Source organism: Filobasidium floriforme (assembly GCF_021052385.1).
Source record: "Filobasidium floriforme strain CBS 6241 chromosome Unknown HD553scaffold_5, whole genome shotgun sequence".
NCBI lineage: Eukaryota > Fungi > Basidiomycota > Tremellomycetes > Filobasidiales > Filobasidiaceae > Filobasidium > Filobasidium floriforme.
In genome coordinates, this window is record NW_025763626.1 from 744,794 (window position 1) to 768,279 (window position 23,486).

General features: G+C 53.1%; 10 protein-coding genes across 10 annotated transcripts; 4 read left to right on the plus strand and 6 right to left on the minus strand.

The window, feature by feature from the left end:
* The first annotated feature begins 141 nt into the window (after positions 1-141).
* Positions 142-1,630, plus strand: HD553DRAFT_189217 (ribosomal protein L1). The gene is made up of 6 exons (XM_046177005.1): positions 142-269; positions 341-454; positions 532-955; positions 1,045-1,055; positions 1,131-1,236; positions 1,362-1,630. Exons 1-6 carry the CDS (start codon positions 201-203, stop codon positions 1,427-1,429), a joined length of 792 nt encoding a protein of 263 aa, XP_046038528.1. The 5' UTR covers positions 142-200; the 3' UTR covers positions 1,430-1,630.
* A 579-nt stretch (positions 1,631-2,209) lies between these two features.
* Positions 2,210-3,878, minus strand: HD553DRAFT_330944 (uncharacterized protein). The gene is made up of 5 exons (XM_046181996.1): positions 3,444-3,878; positions 3,208-3,375; positions 2,791-3,141; positions 2,509-2,712; positions 2,210-2,442 (listed from the first exon to the last, which is right to left on the minus strand). The coding sequence occupies exons 1-5, from the start codon at positions 3,753-3,755 to the stop codon at positions 2,326-2,328; spliced, it is 1,152 nt and encodes a 383-aa protein (XP_046038529.1). The 5' UTR covers positions 3,756-3,878; the 3' UTR covers positions 2,210-2,325.
* Positions 3,879-7,191, minus strand: HD553DRAFT_307409 (nucleoporin protein Ndc1-Nup). The gene is made up of 12 exons (XM_046179414.1): positions 7,046-7,191; positions 6,955-6,981; positions 6,774-6,888; positions 6,595-6,696; positions 6,333-6,525; positions 6,130-6,259; positions 5,911-6,068; positions 5,715-5,850; positions 5,563-5,658; positions 4,744-5,497; positions 4,453-4,668; positions 3,879-4,342 (listed from the first exon to the last, which is right to left on the minus strand). The coding sequence occupies exons 1-12, from the start codon at positions 7,052-7,054 to the stop codon at positions 4,233-4,235; spliced, it is 2,046 nt and encodes a 681-aa protein (XP_046038530.1). The 5' UTR covers positions 7,055-7,191; the 3' UTR covers positions 3,879-4,232.
* Positions 7,192-7,467: 276 nt separating this feature from the next.
* On the minus strand, positions 7,468-9,879 carry HD553DRAFT_281933 (uncharacterized protein). The gene is made up of 9 exons (XM_046178147.1): positions 9,661-9,879; positions 9,528-9,589; positions 9,221-9,383; positions 9,002-9,096; positions 8,801-8,892; positions 8,696-8,725; positions 8,390-8,604; positions 7,819-8,317; positions 7,468-7,723 (listed from the first exon to the last, which is right to left on the minus strand). The coding sequence occupies exons 1-9, from the start codon at positions 9,677-9,679 to the stop codon at positions 7,654-7,656; spliced, it is 1,245 nt and encodes a 414-aa protein (XP_046038531.1). The 5' UTR covers positions 9,680-9,879; the 3' UTR covers positions 7,468-7,653.
* A 621-nt stretch (positions 9,880-10,500) lies between these two features.
* On the plus strand, positions 10,501-11,968 carry HD553DRAFT_340240 (mitochondrial K+-H+ exchange-related-domain-containing protein; the record flags this gene model as incomplete). The annotated part of the gene is made up of 3 exons (XM_046182523.1): positions 10,501-10,871; positions 10,944-11,052; positions 11,135-11,968. The coding sequence occupies 3 exons, from the start codon at positions 10,501-10,503 to the stop codon at positions 11,966-11,968; spliced, it is 1,314 nt and encodes a 437-aa protein (XP_046038532.1).
* Positions 11,969-12,207: 239 nt separating this feature from the next.
* HD553DRAFT_307415 (uncharacterized protein) lies at positions 12,208-14,227 on the plus strand. The gene is made up of 7 exons (XM_046179415.1): positions 12,208-12,326; positions 12,408-12,438; positions 12,504-12,540; positions 12,638-12,792; positions 12,861-13,142; positions 13,226-13,426; positions 13,490-14,227. The coding sequence occupies exons 1-7, from the start codon at positions 12,293-12,295 to the stop codon at positions 14,061-14,063; spliced, it is 1,314 nt and encodes a 437-aa protein (XP_046038533.1). The 5' UTR covers positions 12,208-12,292; the 3' UTR covers positions 14,064-14,227.
* Positions 14,228-14,896: 669 nt separating this feature from the next.
* HD553DRAFT_322625 (uncharacterized protein) lies at positions 14,897-15,841 on the minus strand (the record flags this gene model as incomplete). The annotated part of the gene is made up of 5 exons (XM_046181304.1): positions 14,897-15,016; positions 15,127-15,203; positions 15,301-15,364; positions 15,438-15,493; positions 15,568-15,841. The coding sequence occupies 5 exons, from the start codon at positions 15,839-15,841 to the stop codon at positions 14,897-14,899; spliced, it is 591 nt and encodes a 196-aa protein (XP_046038534.1).
* Positions 15,842-16,686: 845 nt separating this feature from the next.
* Positions 16,687-17,388, plus strand: HD553DRAFT_269017 (uncharacterized protein; the record flags this gene model as incomplete). Its single annotated transcript, XM_046177600.1, has 3 exons — positions 16,687-16,803; positions 16,892-17,084; positions 17,150-17,388. Coding segments are annotated over 3 exons (549 nt in total), but the record flags the coding sequence as incomplete, so codon positions are not given.
* Positions 17,389-18,796: 1,408 nt separating this feature from the next.
* Positions 18,797-20,929, minus strand: HD553DRAFT_307422 (short chain dehydrogenase/reductase). The gene is made up of 10 exons (XM_046179416.1): positions 20,800-20,929; positions 20,672-20,721; positions 20,297-20,617; positions 19,961-20,196; positions 19,783-19,893; positions 19,678-19,717; positions 19,533-19,601; positions 19,297-19,450; positions 19,026-19,198; positions 18,797-18,956 (listed from the first exon to the last, which is right to left on the minus strand). Exons 3-10 carry the CDS (start codon positions 20,561-20,563, stop codon positions 18,906-18,908), a joined length of 1,101 nt encoding a protein of 366 aa, XP_046038536.1. The 5' UTR covers positions 20,564-20,617; positions 20,672-20,721; positions 20,800-20,929; the 3' UTR covers positions 18,797-18,905.
* Positions 20,930-21,710: 781 nt separating this feature from the next.
* Positions 21,711-23,413, minus strand: HD553DRAFT_307426 (uncharacterized protein; the record flags this gene model as incomplete). The annotated part of the gene is made up of 3 exons (XM_046179417.1): positions 21,711-22,569; positions 22,650-22,998; positions 23,132-23,413. Coding segments are annotated over 3 exons (1,120 nt in total), but the record flags the coding sequence as incomplete, so codon positions are not given.
* Between the last annotated feature and the right edge of the window lie 73 nt (positions 23,414-23,486).

The following is a 23,486-nucleotide window of genomic DNA, read 5'->3' on the forward strand; positions in this document are numbered from 1 at the left end:
CTTGATCCAGGCTAGTTATAGGTGATGCCGGGCTTATTTCATCATCCGCGGTGCAAGCGCGTCCCTCGGTCCATTCATCTCTCAGAGGATCACAAGTTCCAAGAGTTCGACCAAGTTCAACTCTTTCATGAGGATGAGTATATCATCGGCGTACATATCATCTTAGCTGCTCAAAACATCCCATAGGACCCCGACTCGCCATGTCACTGCCCACATTCCTCGTCGGATCATGTCGCACAGCCATCTCGAGCACCAGCTCGGCTCGCATCGTGAGTTGCACATCTCGAAGTTCTTATTCAATTTCGGAGACTGATTACCTCAACTCTCTGCGTACCAACAGCAAACCGTTCGACGGACATTCACCAGCTCTTCAGTGACACTGGCTAAACGTGTGAAAGGCCCCATCATCAACCCGGATGCCATGCCGATCCGCGATGCAGCCTCCGTACTGAAAGCAAGTCGTCTTTCATAGACGCGAACTCTCACCGTGCAGCAGGACGACTAACCGATCCTCTCTCAAAACCGACGCAGGCACTAGAATCCGACCGCCCAGACAACGCATTCGAGATCGAGATCATCACCCGGGTCGACAAATCCGCCCCTCCCCTTCGAGGCCGAGTCTCTCTACCCAGGGACGTACGGCGTAAAGAAGAAGTCGTCCTCGTATTTGCCGAAGGCGACCTTGCTACCCTCGCCCTCTCCGCCGGTGCGACCCACGTAGGCGGGGAAGAACTCTGCGCACAAGTCCTCTCCGGGGAGATCCAGCCTACGAAGGTGATCTGTACGCCATCGTTGTTGTCCACGATCACGCCAAAGGTGGGGAGGTTTTTGGGACCGAAAGGGTTGATGCCTAACCCGAAGAGGGGGACGGTCAGGGAGGATATGGATGTGGCGGTTCAGGAGGCGAAAGGGTTGATGGACTGGAGAGAGGATCGACAGGGACACGTTCGGGCGGGTGAATTCTTGCGTCCTCTCGCAGATCATCGAGATGACAGGAGGCTTATAATCACCTTCTTACGTCGATTTTCATCTCCTTGTTCTTAGCCATCGGCCGAGTAAGTGAACCTCACTCTCCACCTCTATCGATCGTTCCTCGCTAAAGAAAGTTATCCCGCTCTCTTCTTTCGCAGATACATTTCCCCACCCAAGACGTAGAAGCCAACATCAAGCATTTCATCAAAGAAGTCCGACAGACGCAATCGCGGAACGCTTCAGAAACTTCTAAACCCCAAAAAGGTCGGTCTGGCAGTCTTATCTTTCTACCTTCTTGATGACACTTTTCGCCCTTGGGGCTTATTGTGATGTCATACCTCGTGCTGATCAACCATATCTTCTTATATTTGTCGATACTCATCTCACAGGCCCTTCGATCACCCGTGTCTCTCTAGGGTCGACACAAGGCCCGAGTATCGAGCTCAAAGAGTACTAAATCCGGCTTTCTTCACGATCGAACGTCACGCGTGTACCGTGCATATCATGATACACCTCAGCATTTGACGACCGAATCGTCGGACTACGGTTCATTCAGAGCCTGCGCAGCATAATTCCGGTTGTTGAGGGTCTATCCTACAACGAGACTTGGTTTGAGCCGGGACGACGTGGAGGATTGATGTCTGTTTCAACCTGCAGAATTAGATTTGGTTAATCCAGGTGGGACACAATAAGACAACAACACGCGACCCACTGGTTGGTACTGTATCAGGATGCTCCTGACACCAATAGTACGGATGGAACAAGTAGCCAATTCATCCGGTCAGGTAACAGGGCTTAGTCCACAGCTGCAAACGTTGATGATTTGTCCCCTGTGAGAATTTGAATGCAGCATCTCTGTTTCGATTCTTTAAGCAGGAAGGTGTGTTGATGAGACAGCTCGATTCCGACGACGCTCGCACAAACATGGAGGCAAGAAGCAGAAATCAGAACAGACCAATACGGTGAGTACCTCGTCAATCGTGGGATGGGGTTTGTTGCATCGCAGCCGCTCTTTTGTCCTATTCGGTGATGTAGTATAGACAGCTTTCAGGTCAAGACAGGTTACAGCTGTGGTGTTTCCTCGCCGTCGCTTGAGCGCCGCCTGGCATTATTGTATGAGACTCCAATCGGCTTTCCACTGCTTGGCAACGGTCGGGGTTTGCCGAGAGGCCCCTCGGACTGCACGTTCTGCAAGGTTGTTGCGACGGATCAGGATGATCCATGCCGAATCCTGCTACCCATCGTGTGAATGATATTATTATATTCAAGAAGTCTAGAAACTAGACATGCAAAGAACGAAATCTAAAGGATAAATATACAACGCAGAGAAAGGCCCGTACTGATCGAATCGCTCTAGGCCAAGAACCGGCCGTGGAACTTGGCCGTGAAGAGGTCTTTTCCCTTGACCGTGGGGATAAGGAATTCTGGGAGCATCGAGTCCCCCAAAAGAGGAAGTTGGGCGAACCCGGCCTGGGAAGCCCGCAATTGATCGTTAGCGTTCGCATATTTACATACACAACGTTAAGAGAGACTCACCCCGTCAGTCGTGCCGAGAGGAACGACCATCGCCCGCGGCCCCGCCTTGTGAACCTTCAACGAGCTCTTCTTGATCGCGGCCAACAGATTGGTAGTGACCGTTCCGGCCTCGGTCTCGCTCGAGACGAATGACCTCCAACCGGGTGCGTCGGCACAGTCTCCGGCGGCGAAAACGTTAGGGTTGGTGAAAAAGGTGGATTTGACCTGTTGCATAGGGGATAGCAATGACGTCAGACTTGCTTGGCCTTTTGATTGCTCAACGAACCAAAGCCCCTCACTAACCTGCAAATGATCGTTGACCTTGATCAACTTGTTGGCGGACACGGCCGAGGGGTCGACCTGCTCCAGCAGCTGAGTGTTCGGCGAGTTCCCCACAGCGACAAAGACATAATCGGCCGGGATTTCTTTGCCCTGCTTGGTCCTGACGACTGCCCCGGCATCCTGCTTGCCGACCTTGAACTCGGGTCCGGCAACGTGCTCGTCACCGAGAACGAGGTTGACCCCGGCCTTTCGGAGTTTCTGTTCGAGCGTCGTAGCGAGTTTCTTGTAAGCACGAGCATCGATCAGTTGTTGAGGTCGGTGGATGAGGGTGATATTCTTGGCTTCAGCGCCGGTGAATTTGCCCAGGATTTCCTAGATACGAGGTGAGGAGTGAATTTAGCAGATGAGGTGGGTCCATCGATTTTTTCGGGCACTCACTCCAACAAACTCGATACCGGTAGGACCGCCACCCATGACGATGATGTTCTTGGACGCGGCGATCTCTTGCTGCATGACCTTGAAGTGTCGCTCGATCTCCTCGGCAGACCACTCCTGCTTGGGTCGCATAGGGAAAGGCTGGGAGGCACCAGTCGCGAACACAAGGGCCTAGTAACAAGATATTATTCCGTCAGGAAGATAGACTTTGACTTTGAAAAGCGCCTCGATCGACTCACATCGAAAGGAACCTGGCTGGAACCCTCAAACTCGCCATCGAGGACGATCGAAGCGGGCTCGACGCTGACCACCCTTTGTCGCACCAAGACGTTCTTGCTGTTGGCCGGGAAAAAGTTCTTCTGCTCGAGCTTATGGTAGACCTTGGATTCGAAGCCGGGAACAACGGCGGCTCGAAGACTGGCGATGGGCCAGTAAGAGGTTGGGGCCGGGTCGATGATCACGATACGGTGGCTGGCAGGAAGCTTGGGTGCGAGTTGGGAGGCGATGATGTGACCGGCGGTCGAGGCTCCGATGATAACGACGTTGAGCATGTTTGAGAAGGCGATCGGGTGAGGATAAGAAGGCTCTGGAGGAAGAGATATATGAGGTATTGTGGTGCTTATTGCTGTGGTGATGAGTTGCGAGTCGAGGTCGAAAGAGATGATGTCCCTTCTCGATCCTGTCTCTTTGCGTGTTTTATATATTTTGATCATCCAGGATTGATCGGGCATCGCTTGACAATCACGTTGACCGGATGCAAATAACCGAGACCCCGGTCATCCCTCCCCTCTCCTTCTTCTGCCTGGTTCCAAAAGCTTCCGGGGTCATGTGTCCGATCAGTCATGCGAACGTAACGAATCGTGACAGATATGATCAAAATCGTCCGGAAGCCTTTCCAACCGGTCCTTGTTATTCAATAATATGCTTAGGAAACAGACACCGATGCAAACAGAACAACATCCACCACTGGTACTTGTGCCGTCTGCTTCAGCACAGCCTTTTCCCGGTGTATCGTTCATTATTTCCGTTCATTCCTGTTTGATAGCCTCGATCCAACTTGTCAGACCGGGTGACAGTTCAAACGCCTTCATACTCTTGCCAAAGGTAGCCTGGATCGCCCGCACGGCATTTTCGATTGCTGAAAAAGACAACGATTCCCAGGACTCGGTCAGCCTCCCGTCAGACGTGATGACAGGGGAAACTATCGCATAATAACCAGAATCGATCGACTCGTCAACCAGGACTCACTTGATCTTACGGGATCGACCGTCTCGTTGATGACGAGCTCGACCGCTTGTTGCCAGATCTCACTCTCGGTCTGGGCTGCCTCGTTCTTGAGCTCATTCTTGAACCCGATCAGAGCCGAGTGATACTGTGCAAAATAGGACAGGGCAGCAGGTACATTGTGTTGCACTTGACCGTACGGATCCTCGGTATAGGACCCTACGATGAAGGCCGATAGTGCTATTCATCAAACGAGTTGGCGTTAGCGTCCCGGCCAGCAACAGCACGATTCGACAGGGAAAATCCACGACTCACTTCGGATTAGGCATTCATCTATCTTGCGCCTCGGCAAGACGCTCTCGATCTCCTCTTCCGCCCATCGCCTCGCAAACACCCTCTCGACCCAATCACCCGTATCAACAGCGACCTTGCCCATCAAGTTCTTCGCCCTCCAGGCCGACTTGTTCTCGTTCCACTGTCGTCTCCACCATGTCTTGCCCTCCATCATCGTCTTGGCCTTTTCGTTCGCCTCGGACGCTTTCCCTTGAAGCGTTTGGATCTGCTGCTTGACACCCTCGACACCGGCCTTGACATCTTCCGCGCGCTTGACGATGGCCTGAGCGGTCGGGTTGTTCTCGATCAGGTTTTCAGTATAGGGCGAGATGACGGAAGTGGTACGTTTGACTAGTGAATCGATGCTGGGTTGAGCGGCGGTCCATGAGGATGCCACAGCGTTGGAGACGGTGATGGCGGCCTGTTCAGCCTTTTCTGTCGTGCCGCTCACTTGTTTGACAATTCCCGGACCAGCCAAAGAGCGCACAGCCGGGGCGCGTTCCCTGTTTGTGGTCAACGTCGGAATCGAGGCAGGAACGCTGACAGGGGCAGCGGGAGCAGTCGAGCTGAGCTTCCCGTTCCTGGTTTGCAGGATTTGGAGGCTCTTGCCTATCTGCGAAATCAAACCATTCCACAGGCTGTTCCATGCGGTCGGCTTGTCGCTCAGGTCCTCTAGGACAGCCTTTCGTCGGGAAGACTGCAATCCGCGGTCGGCCCATTCGAAGGCAGTGAAATTCTTGAAAGGAACAGCGGACGGCTTGATTAGATACATGAAACGATGGAGATTGAGGCAGTACTCACAAGGAGATAATCGTCATTCGAGCTCAACGCAGTGGTGAGATATCTCTCGCCGTCGATGCCTTTCATCCCGCTAGTGACTGGCGAAAAGTCCAAGGGCTAACGACCGGAATCAATCCTCCTGGTTGATGGCGAGTGACCACACCGAGACATACCTGGGTAGCATTGATCTCGAAGAACACTTTCGGTAGTCGCAAAATGACAGCAGTATTGATGAAGAGTGTCAGTAGGCGGATGAAGAGCATCAAGTCGAGGTCGAAACGCCATTGAGCGAATCGAATGAGGAAGGGCCTGTCCAGAAAATCCAGCATCAACAAAAAGTTCCCCAAGCACACGGATTGCTGCGCTTACCTCAAGAGACCGGCTGAGAGTTGAATGATCCACCTGGAGAATTGCACACGAGTTCCCACCCAACCGAGGGTGAAGACCACAGAAAAGGCCGCGGCGAGCAACGGGACAGTCTTGACAATCCTCTTGGCTTCACGTTCAAAACGCATGCCGCGTGTTTCCTGCAAGTCATACTGGTCTTAGGAGAATGGCGATTGGGGCTCAAAACCGATTTCTACTCACTCCGTCTCTGGCCCATTTGGGTCGATTCCATCGGCCGGTGTAGATGTCCCACACTCCAAGTAGCAAGGAGAACCAGATGTTGCCGATGACCAGAAAGACCAAGCGTTCATTGAGGTGGTGAGGAAGCTTGCTATCGACGATTTTGCGAATCGCCTTGAGCAGTCTATCCCACGTGAGAAAGAAACCAAACCGGCGGGGCTTACACAGTACTCTTGAAAAGGCCCAACTCGACTTCCGTGTGCCTAGCCTCCCACAAAAGAGAGAACATGATCGTAGAGATGACCGAGACCATAGCGTACCAAGCCAAGATCCTCCTGGTGGGCGGTCCAGCAAACGGCCTCAAGATCAAGCTCATCAATGAGCTCGACGCAGCGGAAGGTGGTGTTTGAGCGACAGCTGCACACGCAGGGGGTTCGATGAGCTCAACTCGAGCTGATCCGATGTCTACCGGTTGAGACGACTCACTTCTCAACGACCTTTCCCTCAACTGTAGAATGGGCCAGATACATGTCAAGGCTATGACGAGAGCCCCAACTACCGTCCATAGCGTCCGAGCATCCGGATAACCTAAAACAGCATCCAAGCAGCATCGATCAGTATCGAGATACCACGAATCGTTTTTTATGTCCCGACGAGATACGCACACCAGTCGATCCAAGTCCAGGAGCCGAGCACGACTCCAGCCCAGAGGAAGACGTAGCGTACTAGCACCGCAAAGCGACTCGTCCCTACGTTCTTATATCTCCCCTCGAGATAGCTCTGAATCGAGAACAACCGACATTTCAGTCAAGGCTCGAAAAGCGAGCCTGTCCATTATGCGCTGACCTTGTAGTGCTGGTCGATCTCTTGAACCTGCAGCCATCAAAACATCGGTATTGATATAGTATTCCTGAACAAGCGAGACAGAAGTGCTTACAGCGACCATCTTCGCAACGATGCGCCTGCTCTGTAGATTGCCCTTCGTCTGCCGCGCTGCTTCGGAGACCGTCCGATCAGAGAAAGAGAGCTATGTTTCAGGTCTGAGCAGTCAGGTGTAGAAGTGATAGCTAGGATCTATAAGGCTTACAAGGATGAAGCTCTTTAGACTTTGTAGGATGTAGAAAGTAGAAGCCTCGAACCGTCAACACTCTCGCTGCGCGGACCAAATTTGGCTTAGGTAAGCAAACAAACCGAGCGCTAGTCGATCCAAACATCTACTCTCTGGATCTGTGGCCTGTGGCCTGTGGTCTCATTTCCTGGCCGAACCACTGGTCGCGCCAGATCGCTCTGCCACATCAGAACGACGATTTTGAGAATGTGGATGTGGTCATAGTCACACCTTTTGAGGTAGAGACAGTTGCGCTGACCATGCATACCTCGAAATCGCACCATCCTCATGGAACAGCCAGGTGATTTCTTGGCAGCTTCTTTGCTCAGTCCGGTTTGTGATAGATAGCTTTCGATCGATAGGATAAACAACGACAAGAACCTCTTGAACCTCAATTGAACGAGGTAGAGATGGAGAACTCTACACCACGTCTATTTTTACTCTACAACGTGATAAGTTCGAGGCGCCTTGAAGCTTCCCATCTCAACGGGAGCGTCGAAGGTAGAACTACGAGGCAAAAGAAAGGGGGACGCAGATGGGTCTGACGTCAGTACCCGGTGAATCTTGTTAAAGGAAGTGTTTCGATCTCGCTTGCTACTTACGCGCTTCGGTACCTTCGCAAGTACTTGATGGCGTGCTCCTCGATCGTCTCGGGCTCCATGTTCAGGTCTGCCCACGTCTTGACACGCTCGCCGTTGACACCGACCATAGCCTCGAGACCGGTAGCCTCGGGCTGCTCCCAGCCGGCAGGAACGTCCTGAGCGGCCGACTTGGGCGAGGCCGAGGCGTCGTCAATGAACTTTCGGACGACCTCGTCGGGGCTGACGGTAGGCCACCAGAGTGCCCGGTTGATAATGTTGGAGATGAGCATGGCGATGGGTTTAGGGAGGACGGGAGCGGCGTGAGATTTCAGGGTAAAGGCCTCGACGAGCTTGATGAGGTTCGAGTAGGTGTAGGTTCGGGGTCCGGGAAGGGCAAACGTGGCTCCAACCGATGTCTTGGGCGCACCGAGCATCACAGCCAGAGACTCAGCGACGTCCAGCACATGGGCGGGACGAGTTCGAGTTTGACCGTTGTTCAAGTGGAACAACGTGGGGTATGCTACAGAGCGAGAGCATCACGAATCGTCAACAGGGAAGTCCTCTTAATCCGCTCATGCACAACCCGACTCACATGCCACGGCATTCAACAACCAATCCTCTCCTCCAAACAGCGGACCGGGCCTAGCGATGGTGGCTCCGGCGAAAGCCTCCCTGACAGCGACCTCTCCTTCGTACTTGGTCCTGTAAAAGGCCGATTCGGAATCCGCCTTGGCATTGAGGTGAGAGACGTGGATCAACCGCGAGACGCCATTCTCGTGAGCGATCTTGGCGATCTGAGAAGCTCCACTATAGAGGGGCAGCAAGGATGAAGAAATGATTCAGCACAGGTTTCCCCTCGAAAGTTTGACCCATACCAGACAGGAGCAGTACGACTCACGTAACGTTGACATCCTCGTACTTGTAGTTTCTGTTCGATCAGAAAACCTCCCTTCATCAGCTACCGACCCAGAGCAACCCCAAATCACATTGAAAGCGTTCCCACCTGGTCTCGTAATCCCGACCGGTCAAGTTGTAAACAACATCCGAATGCCGCAAACACTCTTCGATCTGTTCAGGTTTCCTCAAGTCCCATTCCTACGACGTTGTTTGTAAGATAGATTCACAGATGCCGTTAGCTCAGCTCCAAACTTGCTTTGCGTATTGTATCTCGTAAAAGAGGAGCAGGAGCGCCGAGAATACATACAAGAGGAATGATCTGACCGAGATCGCCCATGATCTTCAAGTGTCGCTTGTCATCCTCGTCCCGGTAAGGTACGATGACCCTCGATCCCGATTTACCTGTTCACACGAAACATGATCGTGTCATGTATACTCTTCAGCCCCTCTTATCCTTGTCTTATTGAGATCTGCTCGACTTTCGCCGAGCCATCGTAGCAGGTACGGATAGGGCTGCCGGGCTTACCGAGCTTGTGTACGAGATAACGACCCAAGAACCCGGTACATCCAAAGACGGTCACGGTATGCCCCGAAGCGGCCGATCGACCTCCGGTAGGAGGACCGTGCTTGATGATAGGCTTGATGTTGTTGGAGGCTTTATTGCCGGTAATGAGGAGGTCGTGGGCGAACTGCTCGGCAGGTCGGGGTTGATGTCGATGTCGAAGATGAATTGGGTTGTTGAAATTGAGTTTGGGTTGGATGAAGTCAGAGGAGGTGTATAGGAGTGGGATCAGCTGATTGATCCGATGACGCTGGGACGAGAAGGAGCTTACCCTCTTGGACACCCGGCTGGGAGTAGCCGCTGGTGTGGTCAACCCAGCACGGATTGAAGAAGCTGCATGGGTAGTCGATTACAAGGAAATGAGCTTGCCTGCCTGTCACCGAAAGCTCGTTGGCCGGACTTACCGCTCCTGAACGTAGCCATCCTTGCTTCTCTTCAAGGTAATATCCGTAAGCTTTGCTCCGTGGTAGGGCGAATGTCTGGGTATGGCTATTGAAGCTGAATGACCGGATATGACAAACGATGTCGAGCATATGCTTGGGATGATGACCTTGTCCCCTGATGCCCGTCCAACCAGCTTTTGCGCTTTTGAGCCAAAACGGAACGCGCGAGAGCGACCAAAGCAAGGGACCAGGACCCTCGCCAGCCATACTCGAGGGGACAAGGAGACGTGATACTGCCACATCCTACGGTACAACACATGCTGCTGATCTGATCAGAAGAAGGTAGAATCTCGTTCATCCACATGAATGATCATTCTTGTCCAGAAGCAGAAAAAGGACTTGATCGATGATTCTAAGCCTGTCAGTCGCGGCCGCGACGAATCGAGACGAGCTTCAAGACTTTGACCAGGCCGTGCCTTCTCGGCTTTTCAACTTTCAAACCAGACTACCGGCTACCAATACGACGGTCGGCTCGCACCTGAATCTGCTCTGGATGACTTCGTAACTTGAAATGACGGTCCCCAAATCGATCATCGACTTCTTTCATAGCTAGCCAGCGCCAGTTGTGTATTTGCCTCCGAGGCGTTGCGATGCCGAAATATGACGCACCCACTTGCAAGCTTGCAAAGCTTGAAAGGATCGATTCGCATCGCACTTCTAGCTTCTAGCAACTAGCTTCTAGCTCGATAGCTTCAGATATAAGAAATAGTCATCTCTCTGGGTCTCTGGGATTAAATTCGTGTTCATTCCGGTACTAGATCTTCGCTTCGCCAACCCCTACGCCTCTCTCTCCCCCTCATCATGGCCCCCTCTCCCATCCGGATATTCGCTCTTCCCCTCACTCGATCTTCGAAATCAAAATCCCTCCCGCCTATCCTCTACTGGCACGTCTCTCAAAACGTCCAGTCCTCCATATCCACCTCGACCGACCGTTCGGACGGTCCCAAGACGGTCAGCAAAGCGGTCGACTGGAAGAAACCTTCGACATGGCCTCCACCTTCGACATGGCCGTCCGAGTCTGTGGCCAAGGCTTCAGATCTGTGGTTGTCGTGGGGTACTAAACCGACTTACGAGGTAGAAGGGAAAAAGTCATTGAAGGAACGGGCGACCGAGTGGAAGTACTGGACGTGGACGAAGGGGGAGGGCTTGATGGATCGGGTCGAGTGGGAAGAGTGAGTCGCGGCAGGGGTTCATGGATGAGCAAGAGGGGATGTTCATCACATGGTTTCGGTACCAAACCGCAGATGGGCACTGAAAAGCATCAACCCAAGCGTCAAGGTCGGAGAAGAGGTCGTAACCACGGATGATGTCGGCGTGAAATCCGTTCATCCTGCCAAGGACCACACTCCAAGAGTAAGTCCCATTATCTTCTTGTTCCCGTCAGAAGACAGCTATCAATCTAATTCAACCTCGACCGAATCCCTCTTACTCGCAGATACCGCTCTTGATCCCCTCTCATCCATCCATAGACCCTTCGACCGTTCTCCCTCAACTAGAGGCCTACTTGGCCTCCCGAATTCCCTACCACAAAAAGTACATGAAGCAAGCCGCCGCCCTTACGCCCGTCATGCTTCCCTTTGGACTCTTACCGGTCATCCCCAACTTTCCCTTTTTGATCGCGGCATGGAGGTGTTTCTCTCATTATCGGGCCTGGAAGGGAGCGGAATGGTTGCAGAGGCTCGTCAAGGAGGGTAGGATCGAGGTGAAGGTGGATGAAACGTTGCAGGAGGTCCTTGCACCGGTACAGAAAGCTATCGAAGGAAGTGAACCGAGAAAATCTAGTGCGGCGGAGAAGGAGGATCACGCGCCGGATGAGACGAGTACGCCAGAAGGAATGATCGCAGGAAAAGAAGGTTCGAAGGAGGTCAAGGGCGAGAACGCGATTCAGCAGACGACCAACCTCTTGAAGGATGGCGCCTCTTCGACCGGGTCATCGACTATGGAGGATCGCCAACAGACGGGAGGAAATTCAGCAAGTGCCGCCGGGTCGAGCAGCGTGCCGGATCCCGAGAACCAAGACGTCGCTCCTGACGCTACCGGTACACCCTCCAGCCAGATCTACAGCCCTAGCTTCGACTCTGACCGGTCATCCGGCAATCAAATTGACGCGAGTACTTCGGACGAGGCCTTGTTGACGATGGAGAACCTGCCTAGGCTGAGAGAGACGTTCGGGTTGAGCGCTGCCGAGGTGGTCGACCTGACCAGGGCGGTCATGCAGATCAAGGACAAGGCCGAGCGGACGATCGAGAGCGAAAAGAAGGTCGAGTGAAGATGAAGGGGAGGTGTAGATATATACGATTAGAGGTTGTCAGGTTTGTGTTATAATACCCCATGCACCAAATACACCACCATCATGACTCTGTCGTGTTTCAGTTCCTATCGTCACGTGATTCGCGAATCCGTCTCCTTTGATGATGACATCAGCCTCGAGGTCAACCAGGCACGGGGAGGTTCCCAGATGGAGTTGTCCATCTAGCTAACTACACCTATATCTATACCTATACAACCTACATCCCAACGCTTCGATTTTTCAGCGCTATCACCTTTCGCAAACATTACATACAAACGAACAACTCTGTAAAAGGCCTTCGAAATGCAAGCTGATCATCCGCAAGCCGCCCTCGAAGGTGAGTCTCTAAGCCGGCGCTTTTGTCCGGAATGTTACATCTCCAGGATTGAGCCTGACCTGAATGTCGTCGATTCGCTAGATTTCCAGGCGGGTATCTTCTCCAAGGATCCGTGAGCAACTTTAATCTTACAGTGATATTAGCGACTCTCAACTGGACGTACATGCTCTATCATAGTGTTGAATACAATGCTGCTATCAACCTTTACGTCGAGGTCAGTCCGCCGAGCCATGCCTTGCCTTCAACCTTGCCTCTCGCACGCGCCGCATGCTGAATCCGAATCACAATCCCTTCTGAACCTCGAACTGCAGCCTCAAGCGAGCTATTGCTCGAGCTTGATCTCGACACACGGAGCTTCGAGGATCAAGAATATTGTCGCCCTCGAGAAACTGTTCGTTAGGTCTATCAAGGTGGACAAGAGGCCCACATCGAGATCTCCTGGAGGAGGTTCCAAATGGGATGACAAGTAGGTCTGAAGAATCACTACGATGAACTGTAAACCTGATCAAATCTGTGCCTGTCGTATGTCTCTAGCTCGCAAGTCTATTTCGTCCCGACGTTGACGACGTACGGACCCCCTTTCGCCTTGCCTCTCGTCGACGTCTCCTTCACTTTCCCTACTTCGCTCACTCTACACTTGAACATGAATGAAGATGACGATTTCGAGAGTGTCGGTCAAGATGAGGCGAGGACCAGGTCGGAGATTGCGTCGTCAGGAGGCGAGGAAAATCAGAAGACGTTCGTTATCACCAAGTGGGAAGAAAAGGGGCCGCTAGATGCGGTCATCGGATTTGGAGGCAAGACCGTCAACAAGCTGTGGGTCTTTGGGTCAACGGCAGGAGAAGAGTGTCGTCATCTTTTCAAAACCGCTAACCCCTTTTTCCGTCTGAGTGCACTAGACACCGCTCGTTCTTGCGACCTATGACCACCCTGATCATCCTTCTCCTGGCTGGCACTCGACACTTTGTTCACACTCACCCTTTGTCGGACGGAATCTTCAAATTTATCATCGCCGCCATCGTTACGTTTGTGATCGAGGCGAGGGATATCATCTTGGCCGAGCTCAGTTCGAAACATCCTCAGATGGTCTACCATACCGAGTGAGCCTGGTCAGTATGCGGGTATACATAAAAGCCGAGCTGACAGAGCCTCGCTCAACCCAGCACCTACTCCAAGAGCGTCAAGAGATCTGCGCACTCGGCTCAATCTTCCGTCTCGAGTGCCTACAACAACCTGACCACCGCCTTACCTCAAAGCCCAGCCTCGTCCATCAAGAACAGGACCGCGGGTCGAGCTCCTTTCCAACCCTCTTCGTCTACCCCAGCCACGACCTCGGCGTCGACCGTCCACGCTACCGGAGCGGCCGTACAGAAACCGCACAATCTGGCCGTTCAGGATCATGCGTCTTTCGCAGAGGTCGTCAAGGAGGGCGACGCAGGCAAGCAGGACGGACACGCAGACAAAAGGTTGAATGACAAGAAGATGGGGGACGAGCCTCACAGATCGATGGCGTCTGCAACCGCGGGTATGGCCGAGGGGGCGAACGACGGGGAAGGGCACCCTTCTTACGCTCAAGTGGTCGTTGAAGGAGACGAGGAGCATCATCACGATCACCCTGCTTCAACTCGGGCCGAACATCACCATGCGCCGCCATCCCAAGAGAGCGCTCAAGATCATGGAGAGCATGCCTCTTACGCTGAAGTCGCGGCCGAGGGAGTGGTCGACCACGACAACTGAACAGTCGACTAATGTTGACATCCTCGCCAGTACCCCAATGGACTCTTTTATCTTCTCAAGCACACTCTTCTTCAGCTTCAAATAGATGCGTGACCGTTACCACGACCGTGAATATTGTATGATGAACCGGAAAATGTCACATTGCTATATCTGAGCAAACGTGTAGCCAAATGAACGCAAATCGGATAACTGACCGAGTACAAGGCTGCACCGCAGCTTCTCATATCGCCAAAAATCAGTTGAACCAAGAATCCCAACTTTCTTGCATTCAAATCCTGCTTTTTCGCATCCCCACAACGGCCAAATTACTGTCTCGCCTGCGGAAGGGAGAAGCTTGACTTTCGAATATCGGTTGATACTGACCGGCATGTTATTGATCCTGATGTTGTAAGCGCAAGCCTGACAGCTATGATGACTAGATCACAGCACGAGCATACTGAGTATCCGCCAGGACCAGGTTTTCAAGGCTACCTTGCATCGCTTCTTCGTACCGCCTTCTGCCCAACCCGTCACAGCTCATCCGCTCGCCCAAAGACTCATCCTGCTTTGGGAGACAGCCTTCGTTCCCGTAATAGGATGTGGCATAGTTGTTTCGTCATGTAGCCAGCACCATCGTTCTTTTTCTAGTCGTTACAACAATCGTCCAGTCGCTGTCGATCGTTTCGCCATCGCCCGTCCCTCCTTCCCGTCCCATCGTCCCGTATATTCAGGCCGCGCACCGGATCTAAGTCGGTACCGGTTCGGGCAAGTCATCTTCTTGACTCTTCCTCCTCTCTGGATCATATCATCCCAATTTGATCCATCCTAGCGTCGAGCCCAGAGTGGAACAGAGCTTAGATGACGACCTCGGCATCCCCCTCTCCCATGATCTTCTTGGGCTTCTTGAAGAACTCCAACCGACGTTGTTCCCGCTCAGGTCGGGGAATAGAAAGACGGTCCGTACCGGTCAAGGACTGGTATTCCCAAGAGGAATAGATAGTATAGTTGTTTCAAAGGCGGGGTGATTTGGAGGTTAGTCAGATTGCTATGGTAGCAAGGGGAGCTCCAGGGGTCTCTGACGAACCTTTCCGGCGGCGTCGAATGTTCCCAGAAGGGTACCGATGGCGACACATGAAGCGACACCGATGGGGAAGGATCCCGCTGATATATCGAAGTCCAACCACAAGTAAAGTAGAAATAGTCGATGTCAGCCAGAGACGATTGGCATTTCCCATCTCAGCCTGTGACTCAAACGTACCTCGAGCTCCGGCAAAGAAACCAGCGGCACATCCTCCCGCAGCAGAGTTCAGGGCATCATCAGTCTGCAAAGTTAAGGTGATTGCGGTACGTCAGCTGAAGATACAGCAGCGCTTTAATTAAGCTGCATTGACACACCTCTCGCACGTTGGCAGCCACGGCTTGACTAAAAGCGTAGGTGAATCCCATCCCAGCTAGTATATCACATCCGTCATCAGCCTATCCCTTCAAAATGACCCATTCCTCCATGACAACGAGCGAGACTGACCGAAAAAGCTGATAGTCCCTCCTGTCCTGGTAAAGATACCCATCGCTCCCCTATCGTGCTTGTCCAACGCGTTCTGCACGGAACTGACAAGCAAACCGACTCCTGCGCTGATCACGGTCACCTTGGCGGCAGTGGAGAGGGCAGGGTGTGACTGGAAGACGGGCTCATTGGGAGCGTGGATGAAGAATGCTGAGGGCTTGTAGGCGGTGGTTGTCGATCCCGACGACGAGGCCTGAGGGGTCGGCAGAGGAGGGAGGAGCGGGTGGGGAGCCATTTTGACGGGAAAGTACACTGACAGAGGCTATGTCCAGGTTGATTATGGTTCTTTCAAGGCCGACCGATGCGTCATTTCAAGTCGAGATGTCGTTGTCGTCGACTGATTATGGGTTCGAGGATTGGCCCGGGCGAGAGAGGAAGGTCACTTCCCCTCCTTAAATCGGTGCATGACGCGTGAGAAAGCGATCGAGACCGAGGATGGGTCCACCCTTTGTGCGACCTAGAGCTTCTTGACAACCTTCCTTGAACCTTCGACCATTTCTAACAACCAAGTCTGTCATTCGCTACATTGACATCAAAAGGCCCACGATCTACTTCTAGCAATCATGGTAAGCGACATTGTTCACTCGATCTGCGCAGGTCCAGCTTCAATCGCTCATTTTCCGGCCTTCTTCGTCGAATTGTAGTCTTACGAATCTTCTTACGACGCTCCTCCCGCCGCAGCTGGATCTATCGAGCGTGAGTCTGGACCAGGATTATACGGTACCTCTTTCCACAACTGACTCGTTCACTCTGTTTCCTCACACAGCCGCCAGGTACGCCGAAGACGCTGCTCCTCATGGCAACTACAGCGACTCTGGTCGAGACCGTGACGTCCGTGAGCCCAGCCGAGGTCAATACGACGGTCCCAAGGAAGAGCCTAGGGACTACCCTCCCAGGGGAGATCGAGATGGTGGACGCGGTTACAGCTCCGCCCCCAGGGGGGGATACGAAGGTGGCGGTCGATCTCAGTAAGTCCAAGACTGAAATTCTGCGTTCGGCATTCCTGGTCGAGGTCGCTGACCCTTCATCTTCAACGCTTGCATCAGCGGTGGACCCCGTGGACCCGTTGCTAGGCCTGAACCTTCGAACTGCTTGGGAGTCTTCGGCTTGTCTTTGAGGACTAGGGAGGCCGATCTCGACCACGAGTTCAAGCAGTACGGGACTGTCGAGAGCGTTACCATCGTTTACGACCAAAAGGTCAGTCCCGCTCGACACCCTACGACAACCCCGCTCAAACGGCTAGCTGATGCCCGACTCAATACTCCCTTTCTCTCGTACACGACAGACCGGCCGATCGCGTTGTTTCGGATTCATCCAGATGGCCACTACCGAAGAGGCCACCTTGTGCATCGAAAAGCTGAACGGTGTCAACCTCCACGAACGAAACATGCGAGTCGACTACTCTACCACTCAGAGGCCCCATGATCCCACTCCTGGTGCTTACATGGGTTACAAGAGGCCTGGTATGTTGTACCTCGGTAGAGTTATTCACAGGCTGGTGCGCTAATTGCTGTTTCCGCTGATGTTTTCCCGCCAGACCGAGGTGATGGATACGGTGGCGGCTACTCTCGAGGCGGCGGCGGATATTCTCGAGGTGGCGGCGGATACGATGATCGACGCCGATACGACGACTACGACCGATACGACCGTCGAGGCGGAGACGACTATGATAGGCGAGGAGGTCGTGATGACAGGTACGGCTACGATGACCGTTACTACTCGAGCTACTATGACAGAAGGGATAGGTGGGGGATCCAAACTAATCATGCGTTTAGGAAATGATTGGGCGGACCTTGCTGATCGATGTGGACTCGCTGTTGATGTCTCTTCTCACAGGGACAGGTACGACCGTCGTGACAGGAGCCCCCCTAGGAGGAGAGAGTACTACGAGTGAGTGGGATATATCCTGTTAAGATGCCCAGATCTTGCTGTGCTCACTTCGTAACCGGCCACCCTGCAGCAGCGACGCCCAGCGTGCTCCTAGGCGATACTCGGGCTCGCCCGAACCCCGTGACGACCGCAAGGACCGTGACAGGGACCCTCGTGCCGGAAGCAGGGCCGCTTACGACGACGTCCCCCCTCCTGCCGATGCCAGGTACTAGAAGAGTACTCGCTTTCTCTTGCTACTGGACAAGCCCAAAAATCACCTCGCCTCCCCTCTTGTCAAGCTTGAATACGATACGGAAAAAGAAGATCAGAGACAGAAAAGAACGGCGGTGATATTTCGAGAACAAGCGATCTGAGCGGGAAGAATATCCATCCTACGTGAACATATGCAAGATTTTCTATTTCATGAACCCTACGCTGTATCAAGAGAGAAATGAAGCTCTTCAAGTTCAAGTCGAATGATCAAGCCTGGCGATAACTTCAGCTTGGAGTGTTCCAGCTCTATTACGATCGGCTCGGAACACCAACAACGACCAGGTAAATGCGAAAGAGGATAGCGCCATATCCTGGGGATCGGCTTATGTTTACGTAGGCTGCATATGGAGAGGCATTAAACGCTGACAGCACGAACGACTGCGAGTCGTTGATTATACTGATATTGACCTTTTCGACGAGTCTAGCACCTTGCGGCGACAACATCGGCGCTGTACCGATGACAGCCTTCAAAACGCCTCACTCTGCGCCTGATTCGGTATATATAGGTGGCGAGTTCGGACAAGTGGGACACGTCGTTACGGGATGGGCTTTCCATCAGCCGTATTTGTACCACTCGAGAATATGACAACACAAGAATACCATGACTGTGCCGCTTGACCTTGATGGCAGGACGCTTTGACGCTATTACTTGATCGCACATGTTGATTCTCAAGTGCGAAGATCTCAGAAATATACATGGAGTAATCGACTTCCGCCAGGACATATAATCGATAATCCTAGACGTCCGGATTGAGAGAAGGTCTAGTGTTTTTCCCTCGAGGCTGACCTTCGGTCTGGGATTTAGACAGCCCAATCACTCCAATCACATGTTCTCCGGGGAACTTGTCAGCTTGCTAGAGTCATGCAACACAAAACCATCAGAATTTGAATGACGTGCAATATAGCACGTCAGGTCAAGCCCACTTGATGCAGCATATTTTCAGTCAAGCGGCAGTTGCTGGAAATTAAGTATCCCGAAGACTGCGCCCAATATGACGCAGACCAGAGCGAGAACCGAGAGGATAGCATACAAAATTACCTCAGCGCGCTCCTTCAATGTCGTTTCATATCGTTTCATGTTTGATACATCGACTTTGACTTTCGGTTTCTTAGATACATTTGCTTTGCCGCACAACATCCCGTTCAACCTCACCCGCTCACAAGCTAGAGTTTCCGGACAATGTCGCTCCTCCATCAGGGATGATCGCCTACAAAGGATCGGAACCATATCAGTGATCGACGCCTCTAAACACGCTGCAACCTCAGATCGCGCGCACCTGCCCGTTCATGTAAATCGCCGCCCTGCTAGCCAAGAACAAGGCGCAACCAGCCATATCCTTCTCGCTTCCAGGCCTTCCGGCGGGGTTGCTCTCCCCCTTGCCGGTACCCGACAAGTCGGACTTTTGGTCCTTCTCGACCGATCCAGCGGTCATGCCCGAAGGGAAGACACCTGTATGTGCGTCGGGAGACATGTTACATTGTTAGTCCACCGTGATTTTGCCGCGTCGATGCGTCACCTCTCGAAGCTTTGACAAGGAGAAGGCTTACCGGGGGCGATTTGGTTGCACCTGATCCCAGTCTCCATGAGCTCGGTAGCGAGCACCTTGGTCATCTGGAAAGTGGCAGCCTTGCTCGCGGCATAGGCAAACTGTCCGCCGGAAGCTCGCTTCATGACACCCGAGATCGAGGTGGTGTTGACGATCTGTCGTACGAGCACGAGAAGGAAAACGATGCAGATGAGCAGAGTGTCTGCAGACATGAATAGTTCGCGGTAGAAGTCTCACCTGGCTGGCATAACCCTTAACGCTGTTCTTGCCCTTGGACAAGAGGGGCAAGAAGGCGGCTGCGGTGAACTGAGATAAGAAAGGTCCCATTGTGGAGAATCAGCATTGCGCACGCTAAACTGCCTGTGAGTATGTTGTGGCATACGTAAGCGGCCGTAGTGTTGGTCCTGAGGATATCCTCCCACCTATAACGAAAGACGATTATTGCTCAGAGCATTTCCCGAGGTCTCGATATCGTTCAACAACTCACTCTTGGTAAGAGCTCTCAAGCATCTTCTTCGAGATGGCATTCGGGTCCTTGGAATCGACGTCCTCCCAACCTTCCCTCGATCCTTCTCCAGCAACGCCGGCGTTATTGAACCTTTCACCCATGGCATAAACGCATCAGCTCACATGTCAAGCTATGCGGCAGGCATTACGAGACTCACAAAATCTGAATCCCACCCTCGGCCTGCCCTTCGATCTCCTTGACAACCTTGCCCAAAGACTCCTTGTCCGTAACATCTCCGACGACGGGTACGATCAGCCCACGCTCCTTTCCATCGCCTCCGTAACGCTTGACGATCTCGTCCAAGTTTTCACGGTGTCGACCGATCGCAAAGACCTTGGCGCCGTTTTCGATCATGGCGAGGGTGATCATCAGGCCGATCCCGGTCCCGGCGCCCTGCGATATTCATCATCACAACATGAGAATTTGGATAGGGGTTAGCTCACACGCAAACAGGACTAGGTCGGAGATCAGACCAGGAAGTCGTCGAACTCACGGTGACGGCGACGGTGAGTCCGCTGACGTCGAACAACTCGGCAATCTTGAGGTGAGGGTGAGATCCTTGAGACATTTCGTGGGCCCTAATCGAGGTCGTTATAAACGTTCGTTGTTGCTGTTGATGCAAAGGTCTTGCTTGTGCTTGATACTTCTGCGTACGAAGAGCAGATGAGGTGATGCAAGGGAGAGAAGATCTGGGTGTGCGAGATGTGAGGTTGAGAAGTGTTTGTCTGGCAAGGGTAGGTCGAGCGATCCGGAGTGACATGTCGAGTGCTAGAATATATATAGCTTATAGGTAGCCTGACGTGGAGGAGTGAGGCTGACATGTCACCGTCCGTGGCAGGTCACAGGTCGCAGAACGGCTGTGACGTACTTGTAGCTAAGGGGGTCCTCGCCAGGGAGAATGTGGAGGAACGCTGCTTGCTGACGGAATGAAGGTCGAAACACACAAAAACGTCATCGCGGATCGCGCTTTCCCCCCCGACGACGACCTCGGCGTACGTGAACCGTCGCTGACGATCTGGGCTCCCTATGGACACTCGACAAAACATCACAGACCTCACAAAGCGTTCAACCCGGCTAGTGATCCCTTGTTGTCCAATTGTCAGAATTCCTGTGGCCATGCATCGCGGGAAATTTCCTTGGGAAGGACGATGACTGGTCGCGACAACACGGTGTAATGGTCTTTTGATCGAGAGATCGAGAGGTGATGGCCGAGGTGGAGGTTCCAGCAGTACTCCACGACGACAAGCGCATCCAAGGCGAAAGAACGTGTTTTGATATGGAGTGATATACAAGTTCGCCATCAAACAGGACAACAGAGACTTGTCCGTAACTAGATAACATCAAAGATGGCACTGTGGAAGACCGCTTTCTCTGCCTTCGCCTCCTCCAAATCCTTCTTCCTTTCTTGGACCGCCGCCTTCGCCTTTTCCAAATTCTTCCTCGCTTCGCGATCAGGCGTCAACGCACTAGGTTTCACATACCTCCGAGCGGGATCCTGGCGGTCACACTACTGTGAGCAGGCGAAACGAGTTTGTGCTCGGGGAGGGTTCGCACACCGCTCAGCGTAACTACCGGTTCGCGTCGCTCTCGCTGTGCGAAACCCTGCGCTGTAGACGAGTAAGTGTCGAGGTACGTTGCCGAACAGCTTGGTGATTCCTGCTCTGCAAGCCATGTTATTGGTTACCTCTAATCGTGATCAACCTTTTGATGTGCAAAGCTTGTCTCTATGTTGTTTGGTTGCGATAGTATGGTGATTCGCGCTCAGAAAATGCCTAGGTAGAGGGGAACAATCTCGACCTGTGTAAAGACTACCAGCAAGTTGATCGCTGAAACAGTCATTCGAGGGGTTCAGCAAATCCCAGGGGGATGACGTCGACTTCCTCAAGGGTGACTTCAATAATAATAATGACGTCGACAAGCAATTCAGTGTCTTTGGTCCGAAAGACCTCTGAACCCATGAAACGGCATTCGAGGGCCTCGCAACATTCCTGGAAGACTCCCCGGGTGAAGCGCAGGCAAGCGTTTGGTGTGCGAACCTGAAGAGCTACCTCTTAAAGCAAGTGCCTGAAGCGTTTCGGGTTGGAGACTTTAGAGGAAGTTCGAGAGCGGGTAGCCACCAAGCGGAAGCCTTCCGGAACCGACGAGACAGCGATCCCTCAGCTCATCGCATGTCGCACTACAAGGTCGACGCATCAACTAGATCACTTGTTTCATCTGTGGGGGGTATCTCGCGTCTACAAAACTGCTCTCCCTCTTTTCTCCATTTTCTTCTCGGCCCTAATGAGCGGCAGCCTGAGCGGCCTCGTTGACGTGCTCCTTGACGTCCTTGTCATCCTCCTCGGCCTTCTTTCCACCTCCAAAGAACAACCCCAAAGCGATGGTAGCAGCCAAGATGTAAGCTCCTGTCTTCTCCTCCGAGTTCAACCCACGGTCGATCGGCTTGAACTCCGCCTGCGAGTTCTTGCCCTCAGGGAGCTTGACGAGTTCGTTCAGTCGGTCACCCAGCCCACCGAGGGAAGGCAGCGAGATCGAGCTGAACAAGTCGGTAAGGGGAGGAAGGGAGTCCACGCCATCTTTGGAGGATTCAACGACGGTGTCGGCAGAGGGGGTCTCGATGCTGTCGGAAGCCACGGTCTCGTGCAAGGAATGACGAGTGGTGTCTTGGGAAGGATCGACGGTCATGACCTTGGGTGTGGTGGATTCTACCTCGGCGGGGGGAGAGAGCGAGTCTTCGGCCTTGCTCTCAAAGTTGTCCGGCTCAAAGGGCTGCAGAGGACGGTGGGACTTGGTGAGTACGGTTGCTCGTACGTGACGTAAGATTCATAGCAGATATGGGTAGGACCTACGGGAATGACGTTCTCTACCACATGATCATCAAAGTCGGGCATCTTGATATCGAGCGTAGGCGGCGCCTCTTGCAAGTCGGTCTTGGCCTCTGGCAGACCAGGCGCGAGAGCGGGTTCAACATCGGGAATCTCGATCTCGGACAACGTGTTGACGTTGGCCTTGACACCGCTGGCGATCTCGATCTTGGGAGCTTCGGGGACCGGGGTCTGGTCCTCGGTCTTGGTCGACGAGGATGAAGACGAGTTGAAGGCGATCGCGGAAGAGGAGATTCCCCGAGACCCCGAGCTGGAGGATTGAGCGGTCTCGTACTCCTTCAGACGTTCGACGAGGGTCGTCTTCTTGCCGGACCTTGCGAAGGTTTGTAGGGAAAAGAATTGTCGTAGATCAGCATTAATCGTTTCCAGAATCGTAATCCCACTTTCGCCCGATTAAACGCGACAAGAACCAACGAAACCTCCAAGCTAGACAGGGGCACACTCACTGGCTCAAACCCCGCTGTGCAAGAGCTTCCTTCAAGTTCTTGACCGTCTTGCTGGCCCAGTTCTCTCTACTGCTGAGCAGAACGGCGGAAGCCAGACCACGGTTCGAGGTAGCATATCGAGCTGGGAGCGCGGGGACGGCGGGGATGGCGGTGTGGTTGGTGATGGGAGTGAGCTGAGCTCGGAGGAGACCCGAAGAGAGACGTCGACGGAGCATGTTGGTAGAATTCGGTTGCAATGTCGCTTTGCAAGGGTTGTGGAACAGGAGAAGTGTCGATGGCATGTGGCCTTGCGGTTTCCGAGATATCCGCATGTTTGTGTTCCAAAGGTCGGTGACCTCACACAGGAGATGGGAGT